The 10,534-nt window shown below is 47.8% G+C and overlaps 1 protein-coding gene across 1 annotated transcript; it reads left to right on the top strand.

Moving 5' to 3' along the window:
* The first annotated feature begins 1,579 nt into the window (after positions 1–1,579).
* Positions 1,580–7,092, top strand: SLC35D3 (solute carrier family 35 member D3). Its single transcript, XM_048299436.1, has 2 exons — positions 1,580–2,027; positions 3,209–7,092. Exons 1-2 carry the CDS (start codon positions 1,592–1,594, stop codon positions 4,036–4,038), a joined length of 1,266 nt encoding a protein of 421 aa, XP_048155393.1. The 5' UTR covers positions 1,580–1,591; the 3' UTR covers positions 4,039–7,092.
* Positions 7,093–10,534: the final 3,442 nt, after the last annotated feature.

Below are 10,534 nucleotides of genomic sequence, written 5' to 3'. Positions count from 1 at the left end.
TTGTTTCTCTGTTTCAGTCAGGGAAATATTTAGCCTCCAAAGCAGTTTTGCAGCCTGATACTCTGCAATGTCAGAGATTCACTTCTCTAGTGATAATTTCACTGCTGAGGTGACAAAATTGTTTCTGCCAGAGGATACACTCAGGCATAGTCCAAATTACTACAGTATTTCCAGGAAGCACAGTTTGATTTTTTTCCATCTGCACTTACTTGGCAGAAGGAGTTTGGGTTTTTTCTCCCATATGCAAACACTGTCAAGGTGATCCACACGTTCCTTTAAATTGTGTTGCATGTGGGCTTGGGGTGAGTCCAAATAGAGGCTGATGTAAATGTATTGGCACATTTCTTCAGTGTGTTCTGCAGCCAGACTTGGTCTCCAGTACCTATGGTTTCCTTTCCTGCATTACCAGTTCTCATCTTCAGGCACTCATACTTAATGAGTACCTCATTTCGTTTTGAAAACCTTGTCCTGTCTCCTTTACCCTGCCTGTCCTGATGAGAGAAATTGAACATGTATGATGTTAAAAGAAGACTCAAGATTATAAGGCAGCTCTGAATAAAAGAATAAAAGTTTTTCCTTCCCTTGTCTTGTCTGACACTGCAGGAGACTGGTAGAGAGGACTGGTTGCCCGAGAGAACTGCTTTTGCTTTGCCTTTTACTTAGTCGATACGGTCTATTGCCCTCTCCTGTTAAAACCTTCCTCTGGAAAGCCGAGAGAAGCGATCAGCTGATTTAAACTTTACCAGGCTTTGAAACATCAATTTTGAAAGCTGCGTGGCTACCAGTTTTTAGTGACTTCTCAAGGCAAGTTCCTCTGCTAGAACCCGGTTCTCCCTGCTTTTCTTAACAGCGGTTCCCGTCTCTCTGCCGTTGGGAGCCTGAGAAGGGGCTGCCTTGGACGAGCCGGGGGCGGCCGGGTACCCGACGCTGCGAAGCGGCGGGGCTGTGAGAGGGATGCTGCCGGAAGGCTCGATAGATGCTTCTTCCCGGGGGGCCGTAGACTTTTGGGGAGTAGGAAAAGCGGTACTCCCTGCTTGAGAACGCGCGGGCCTGCACTGATCTCCCCGCTCCGGGAGATGCGGGCTTTCCCGCGGCTCTTCCACGTTATTTTCGGGCCGGTGGTACTCCGTCGCGGGCGCCCCGCGGCTCTCCCCCGCGTGGAAAGCACCTCGGTGGCCGCTCCCGCTGCCCGTTTTCCAGCACCCGACCGGGGTCGGGAGGGCTTGCGGACGGCGGGGGGGCTTCCCATTCCCGCTGAGCCGGGCGTCCTCCGGGGGACACCGCGAGGCGAACCTGGAAACACGGGGGGCGGGGGGATGTGGGACACCTACAGCAGCGACGCAGATACTCTGGGGATGGCGTGGGGACACACCGGAGGCGGGGAAGGGACGCGGAGAGGAGGGGAGACACGCTGGGGGCGGCGCGGGGGGGACACGTCGGGGGCGGTGGCTGCCCTGCCGGGAGCGCGTCCTGCCTCCGCCCGCCCCCTGCCTCCGCCCGTCCCCGTCCCCCCGCGCCGCCGCCGCCACGGCGGGTGGCCGGCCGGGCGGCAGTGCCGCGGGCCCCGGCGGCGGGGCCGTGCGCGGGCAGGATGCTCCGGTGGCGGGGCCGGGCGCGGGGCGTCGCAGTGGCGGTGGCGCACGGGCTGTGCTCGGGCTCGCTGAACATCCTGCTGAAGTTCCTGCTGGCCCGCTACCACTTCGCCTTCCTGACGCTGCTGCAGTGCCTCAGCAGCGCGGCGGCGGCGCTGGGGCTGGAGGCGCTGCGGCGGCGGGGGCTGGCGGCGCTGCCGCCCTTCGGGCCCCGCCTGGCGCGCCCCTTCGCCGCCGTGGCCGCCCTGGCCACCCTGCAGTCCACGCTCACCCTCTGGTCGCTGCGCGGCCTCAGTCTACCCATGTACGTCGTCTTCAAGCGCTGCCTGCCCCTCGTCACCCTGGTCACCGGCGCCCTGGTGCTCCGCGACGGCATGCCCTCGCCTGGCGTCCTCATCGCCGTCCTCATCACCACCTGCGGCGCCGCGCTGGCTGGTGAGCGCGACCGCGGCCGCGACCGTACCGGGGGGACGGGACGGGATGGGATGCGGCGGGACGGGACGGGACGGGACGGGACGGGACGGGACGGGACGGGCGGCTGCAGCAGTAGCCGCTCCGGCTGGGCTTGGGGCGTGGGACCGGGAGTGCAGCGCCAGCCCGGGGAGAAAGACGCGGGGATATGGGGGGCGTGCAGTCCTGGGGGACAGCTGTGCCCCACGGAGGCAGGTGCAGCCTCACGGGCGGGCAGGTGCAGCCTTGCAGGGGTGGATGCAGCCCCGCTGTGACTGGTATGTTCTTGCAGGGCTCGGTACAACCTTTTGGAGATAGGTGCATCCTTATGGGGGTCGGTGTAAACCTGTGCGAGTAGGTGCAACCTCATTGCAACCCTACTAGGGAAGGTGCAATCTTACGGGGGAAGTGTAGTCTTACGGGAGGTGGGTGCATCTACAGGGGTAGATGTAATGTTCTGGGAGCAGCTGAAAGCCCATGGGGCAGCTGCAGCCCTACTGGGGCAAGTGTGATCTTGTAAGGGCAGGTGCAAGCTTAGGGGCCCTCTGCGGCCGGGAGGACCCGTGTTGCTTTCCAGCCGAGGTGTAGGTGCCGTGGGAGGCAAAGCTGGTACTCTGTTGCCCGACAGCACTCCTGGGTTGGGGACTGCCTCCGACAACAGAGCACATACAAAGTGTGTAATTTAATCTGCAAAGAGACTGACAGGCAGCTCGGGAGAGGTGCTGATGCTTCAGGGATCCCACAGAGCTCCATTGCTAGAGGGTGCAGAATGGCCAGTGGGTTGGAGGGCAGGCAGCCCGGCCAGCCAGAGCTGGCACGTGTCTGTGCTGGCAACAGGATGCTCAGAGGTGCTCTGTGTATGTGTGTGTGTGTGTGTGGTTTCAGCTACAAATCTTCCACAGTGTCATCATAAAAGGGAGAAGGCAATCTGATTTTGGCTGCGGGACTTAGAGGGGATATGAAAAATATTCAGTATGTTTGCAGCTTAAAAAAATGAGTAAGAGATCTGTTGGGAGGCAGCATTTGGGAGAAGCGTTACAAATCCTAGGAGTTATGGAAAGTGCAATGATGCCTATTTCCTAAATATCCCTCTAGTCTGAAACAGTGCTCTCTTTCTGTTTTATGTGCAACACCTATATTTTTTTTCTCTGTGACTCTTCTGACAGGAGCTGGTGACCTGACTGGGGATGCTATGGGCTATGTGACAGGCGTGCTGGCCGTGCTAATACATGCTGCCTACCTGGTGCTCATTCAGAAAACCAGTGTAGATAGTGAATATGGACCCCTGACAGCTCAGTATGCCATCGCTGTTTCGGCCACCCCTTTTCTCATCATCTGCTCCTTTGCCAGCATGGATTCCATCAATGTCTGGTCCTTCCCGGGGTGGAAGGACCCTGCCATGGTATGCATCTTTATTGCTTGTGTCCTGATTAGCTGTGCCATGAACTTTACCACCCTTCACTGCACTTACATTAACTCAGCTGTGACCACCAGCTTTGTAGGGGTGGTGAAGAGCATAGCCACCATCACAGTAGGCATGGTGGCATTCAATGATGTGGAGCCCACAAAGTTATTTATAGCTGGTGTTGTGGTCAACACCTTGGGGTCTGTCATTTACTGTGTGGCCAAGTACGTTGAGACCAGGCGGCAGAGCAACTATGAGGACCTGGAGAAAGAAGCTAGAGAAGAGGAGGGGAAAAGGCAGGCTGGAGACCAAGCTCTGTTTGCCATGGAGAAAATTTCCCAGGGGAAGGGGGCTGAGGAAGCAGCAGTGGAAGGATCATCCACAGGGGAGAGACAGAGTGGAGAGGAAGAGAAGGACGTCACTGAGAAATCAGCCAAGGCACTTGTGGTTCAGGGAAAATCCACCAACACACAAGAAGTGAACAGAAGCTCACTGAAAGAAGCCTATCTTGGAGTATGGAGATTGGTGAGGGGTGCTAATTATATAAAGAAGGATTATTTGATAGAAAACGAAGAGCTACCAAACCCTTAAAAAGCAGATTTGAAAACCTCTTGCTTGAGGACAGACACCTGGTTTTCTGTACAGGGGGAAAGGCAGAGCATACATTTCCACATCAATGCATACACATCCAAATCATTCAGGATGATTTTACCTCATTGTCAAAAAGCAAAAGGTCATTGTTTGCTCATGCTTTGGGCTTGCTTTCAGCTGCTTTCAGTGAGTCACTTTAGACCCACCTCAGCTAAGGTGCTGATACTCTGCTGCAGACACAGAGAGAGTTGGGTAATGGGAAGTCACGGGGTGCTTGCCCAGCAGCCTGGGCTATGAGGGACATCAGTACCACGGAGTTACTCGGCAGTGCCAGTGACACAGCAGTGGCCTATACCTTAGATTGTGTCTGGAGCCTTGTGATTTTAACGTTTGGAGGCTCTGTCAATGTGCTTCTGTATCTGTATCCATCCAATTATAGGTACTCTACATAACTAATTCCTACAATATAAACTCGTATTAGCTGTACTTTTTTTGTGCTCCTCTGTGTCAATGCAATTGCAAGAGAGCTAGAGGTTGTGCCACTTCAGTTACACTGGTATAAAATCACTCTCTTATCTGACAAATTGAGGCCCTCCAGGCCAAGCTTTGGACCTGGTTTACATTGGGTGCTTTGTTTCTTCAGTAGAAATACATCAGTGTTGTGGTGGTGTGCATGAAGGCAGAACTAGATCTGAGCTTCTGAGAAGCTTTGATGGCAAAAGAAAGGTGTGTATCTTTGAGCTTTAACTACATGTAGCATTTGGAATATTAGCTTGACTCAAATAAAAGAGTTTGGAAATGTTGGTATGTATTGATTGGAATTGGGAGGGCTATAAAAAAATTAGGGAGAAAGTGTGTGCCTTTTGTTATCCCTCCTTGTACCCTAAAGTCGGATGAATTAGAGCCTGGACTGGAACCCAGGCGTCCTCTCCATCCATTTTCTCATAAGCAGAAGCTGAGAGCAGAGCTGGGGACACCAGCTCTGGAGTTCCCAGGGGCGCCTTTGCAGGCCAGTTCTGCTACATCCTGGCCACTTGTTGGTACATGGCCTCATGTGCATCCACCCTTGCTGTCCCTGTGCTATCCAGTGGAAGGAAGTGCAGGCAGGCAGCAGGAGCTGCTGTGTGCTCCTGCAGATCCCATGGCCAAGTGCTTGGGGACTGTGATGTTCAGTGTGTTTGGCATAAGGACATCCATGTCTTTGGTAGAAGCAGCTCCCCAGTGCCCAGACTGTCTCTGTCCCCGTGGGCTGTGAGGGGCAGAGCTGCCTCTCCCCTCAGCCACTGGAGCACTCGTGTGGGAAGTGGGAAGCAGGCACTCCAGTGAGGCCTCTGCTAATATGCTAATATTTTGTCCCACACCTGTTTAACTGGAAGGACTGTGGAAACAGATGTTTGAGTGTTTCTTCGCCTGAGGATATCCTTTTGGTAGGTGGGGGTACTTGGGTGGAACCTTTGCTCAGACTAGACGGAGAAAAGATTTGACTCCGAGTATTTCTCACCCCAAAAGGGTGCTGTGGCCATTGGGGCCACCTTGACCACAGACTGAAACAAGTTGTTACCATTTTCTGAAGAAATGAACCAAGTTTGTTGTTGTTGTTTTTAATATTGTTATTGTTGTTATTGATAATTATTTATTATTATCTATTAAGCCACTGAACTGAAAATCAATTATTCCCACAGCCCTAATTAACCAGTGCCTAGCCTAGTGCTCTCTCCAGCCGGGCAGGCAGCATCAGCCTCACAGCACGTTCAGTCTGAAGTGAGCAATTTGCCCGGCAGGGAATATTTGCAAAACTGCTCTCTGGGGGAGCTTGAGGTTCTTGTCAATAAATGCAGGCAGAAACATCAGGTGCTGTGTGGTGTGTTTTCTGAATGATTGCAGAAGTTGGCTGACCTGGCATCACCCATGAATTTTGAAGAGATGGCTGTAAGGACATTTATGCTAAAAGCCTGTAGCTGCTGAGCTGGGGGACAGGGCACAGAGCTCTGTATATCACATGTTATGTATAGCTCGTGTTTAAGAGATACTGGCTGTATGCCAAAATACGGTTACCTTCTGTTCAAGCTCCATATGGGATCTTCTCAATAAAAGTACTATTTATTGTTTCTAGGCTAATATAATAGGGCTTTTGTTAGTTTTTCAAATGCATCCTAGACTAAAGAAGTTTGTGCCTATGACTAATAGTTGCTGTATTACTGAACTCGTTGCAATATTGAACTGCATTGTAATCATACAGATGGCTGGAGAGAAACCCACATTTCTGATCTCTCCTCACTGTGCTCAGTGTTTTCTGTCCACAAAAAACGTGGGTCTTCTTACCACCTGGATGCCAGTCTTAGATCCCATAGTGCACAGACCGTGCTTGACACGTGCTGTAGGAAGCTCTTCCCCTGGACTCTTGTTTCAGGACTTTTTCCTGGGGAGTGTTAAATGTTTTGCCAGTTACTGTTGTTGAATTATTAGTAGAAATCTGTGGAAATTCAAACAGGTTTGACTATTAAAAAAAGCTGCTGTTACAATGTTGTACATTTGCATGTATAGTCGAAATGTGATTATATTGTATTCTGTTTTTACCTGTAAATTCCCTAAATTAAAATGGGAATTTGGCAAATGCAATCCACTTTTTCAGTAACAGACACTGTCGCACAATAAAATAAAAATACTGCCTCGTGCTGAGGTATTTTAATAGCATCAGCGGAAGACTGCAGAACGAGATGTGGGAATAAAATGCACTGCTTTCCAAAAGGCTTCTGGTTTTCTTATTGTTGCTACTCCGGGGTGCCCATTTTTGCTTCATTTATAGTTATTCTTGTGCCTTTATACCATCCAAGTTTCCTCAGCATGTGACCACACACTATAAATACTGTCATGGACAAAGGGACTAAGGACAGACAAAGGAACATAGGATTCTGAAGTGCTGGGACCTCAGTACAGCTCAAAATTTCTGTGGTTCTCAGTGGTGATTTTTTGGTTACATGTTTAAGATGATTTAATGTCACTGGTGTAACTGTTATAACTCTAGAATAAATAAAAGTAAGATGATGCTCATTATTAACAGTTCTATTATAAAATCATTGCATTATTAAAGGATGTAATATTAATTTCATTTTACAATGTTAAGTATTTGTATTACCATGTATGTCACATGGCAGTGCTAGGAGATGAATTAAGCATTAATTTTTCACCTGTTTTCTTTGGATGAAAGGTACATAATGCACCCATGGCTGAAACTGGGTTGTGCCAGACCAGCCTGTGGTCGGTGGTTATTGCCGAACTCATCTTAGAGCTCCACACAAATGTGCCTGCAGGTTGCTTTAGAGAAGGAAACCATCCTTGTTGTCAGATAATAAATGAACCTGATGCACAATGACTGCTTTGAGAATAAACAAGAATTTCAGTGTCAACACATCCTTGAGTAACACCTGCTTTAGCACTCCTAGACATGCACGTACACGCACGCACACAAATACACATGCAACAGGACAACAAAAGCCAGACTGGCTATCTTTTTTGAAATATATTCTTCTCTCTAAGAAACTAAAGAGAGGACAGTTTATTTGGAGGCTGGTACAGTTACAATTTCCAAGGATAAATTAAAAATTTGCATACATCATTGACAAACTAATCTTGTATTTGCCCTCAATTCCACAGGGAAAATATGCAGCAACCTACAAAGCACCATCGGAGAGGGAAAGAAATTTTACAGTTTACTAACCAACACTCCAGACCCCTGCATATGTCCAGGGATAGTTTACTGCCAGTGTTTAACAGCCTCCCGTAATTCTGTTTGCTGCAAAAATGCCTGTTTGCTGCAAAGGCTTTAATAGGCAAAAAGGTGCAAGCCCTTCAGCTCCGGTCTCTAAATTAACATTTGAGCATTTTGCTGCTTATCATGGTGAAGGGTTAACACCTTAACCCTCTCTCTCTGTGTTCTGTGTAGTTTCACATATTGCTTTGAGGTTTCTTCTGTGTTTTTCTAACCTGGAATCTTTAAGTGCAGTGCAGACAATCAACTCTGCTCTCAATTAGCTGCTATATTCATGCTTCAGTTGCTTGTTGAAGGTCATCAGGAAGCTTTTCACTTCAACCTCGTTCCTGTTGGGAATTGATGAACATGCACATGCCCTCTTTTCTCATTCTTTGTTCCTGCTGTATCTCCTAAATCTTTTTTCCAGTGTCCATCCTGAAAACCTCTGCAAGTGTTGGAGGACTTGCCACAGAGGCTTCTGCTACTTCATTTTTTTTCTCTAGAAAGGCAGGGAAGGGATGGACCAGCAGGATCTTGTATGTCCAGATTGTTTCCTTCTACCTTTGTGCATGTTTCTGCCCACCAGCTCCCTGCATCCCAGATCCCTATATAGCTCAGCCCTGGCTGTGTCCCAGCTTCTCGTGGAGCTGTGCCCGGGCTGCGTACCAGTGTCCTGTGGAGATGGGCTGTGCACGGGACAGGCACCAGAGTGAGGGCCCTCACTCTGCCAGACAGCCAGCACTGAAATCTGGCTGTGCCTGCCCTGTGGAGATTTGTTATACACACAGAACTGGGAGATTTTTTCATAGTAACAACATCTTAAGTAATAAATCTATAAACCTGCTGTTGAGTCAGGCTCGATTTTTTTATAGGTGGACACTAAGAAAGCCACTCACACTTCAGTGCCAGACATTGTATTTGAATAGAAGAGAGGCAGCCTGAGATAAAAACCCAGGTATAGAGCATGAAAACAGTGCTCAAAGAGATACATGGCATGGGATAAAGATATATGGGCAAAATACGTGAGTTACAAATTAGGATGGATGGGGAATATACGATAGTTTGCAGAAAAGAAAAATGCTCTTGCATGGAAAAATAAAAAGTAACAGCACTGGAAACCAATGGCCAAACAGTGTGGTAAATCTGTAGCGAATGCACTTGAATTTGGGCTCCACAATAGCAGTGCACATGAAGGAGAGAGGCAGAGTGAACGAGCTGGCTGGGGGAAAGATGGCTGGATCTATTCGTTGTGGTTCTATGATCTTTTTCTTTTACTGGACAGTTGTAAGAAATTTTGCTCTGGGCACATTAATCTTGTTAATAAGTTTGTCTTTTATCAAGTAAAAGCAATGTCAGTTCTGTTCTCAAAATTACAGCACATGTTTTTATTAGGTGCTATTGATTTTGTTCCTGACGAAACAAGAAGATTCCAACAATTATTTAACAGAATTCAGGATTTCTCTGATAAAGAGCAATAAATTCTAAGGTCACAGACAGCTTCTTACCTGACATGGGGGTCAAATGAGAGAGAATAATGGGTTGGAACTGGCCATGATAGTAAACCAGTCAGGTTTACCAGCTGCTGTAAATAATGAGTATCATCAGTAGATAAAAACAGCTAAAGGCTGCTGTGTATATCACCATTAACTCCTCATGTCTTGAATTGTCTTAATTCTATTAACTGCATGTTTGTCTTCAGAGTATCTCTGCAAATTTGTCCTTATGGTTAGTCTAGTTCCAAACCAGGTGCACCTGGTTAAAAGGTGGATTTTCCCTTCTGTTCATCAAACCACTAGCTAACCTGGGATCTGAAGGGCAGAGAGGTTCCCTTTGTTGATGCATCTTCTTGAGTGAGTGAACATTCAGGAGCACAGATAAAATGTCCAACAATATATGTTATTGCAAACATAAGGAAACCAACTAAATATTTCCTTAGCACAATTTTACAGGAAAAAAATTACTTTTCCTTAAGCATAGTGGCTGAGAGGCTACTGAGTCTGAATCTTCAATGAACATCAAAAGGCTGATGCACACAAAACACACCACAACTGAGTGCACAGCCACACAGTTTTGGCCCTGGGATTTACAATATTTTCTAAAAAAAAGAGAGAGTGGGGTGCATTTACCTTGCACCATGGAAGAAATTGCTAGACTTCTTAAAGCTGGGGTGCAGGTCTCTGTGCAGAGCTTCTCTTCAAAGAAGGATCATTATCAAGCCAGCAGCACATTACAAGGATTCCTGAGACAGAGCTGGACTTTCAAAATTGCTCAACACTTTTTTGTGGGTTTTTTTGTTTCATTTTGAGGTTGGTTTGTTTGTTTGTTTTGGGGGGGGGGTTGGTTTTTTGTGGTTTTTTTCGTTTTTGTTTTTGTGGGGGTTTTTGTTTTATTTTTTTGTTTGTTTGGTTGGGGGGTTTTTTGCTGTTGTTTTTTGTGTGGTTTTTTTGTTGTTGTTGGTTTTATTGGGGTTTTTGGTTGTTGTTGTTTTGTTATTTTATTTTTTATTAATTGAAAGTATGAATGAGCAGAATCATCTGTAATATCTGGTCCTGTCCTGGGGTACCTTCTGAATGCTGAACTCTTCTTGACCATTTGGATGTTGCAGTGGCTTGATCAAACCAGTACCCTTCATGCTGCATCCAGCTCTGTCATCCAACACAAGCAGCACAATTTATTTTTCTGTCTGGGAAATCTACTTAACAGTGATTAAGTATGCTTGTATACTCATAGAGGTCTTTTATAACT

Source organism: Corvus hawaiiensis, chromosome 3 (genome assembly GCF_020740725.1).
Source record: "Corvus hawaiiensis isolate bCorHaw1 chromosome 3, bCorHaw1.pri.cur, whole genome shotgun sequence".
NCBI classification, from domain to species: domain Eukaryota; kingdom Metazoa; phylum Chordata; class Aves; order Passeriformes; family Corvidae; genus Corvus; species Corvus hawaiiensis.
This window is presented reverse-complemented; position numbering and strand designations above follow the sequence as displayed.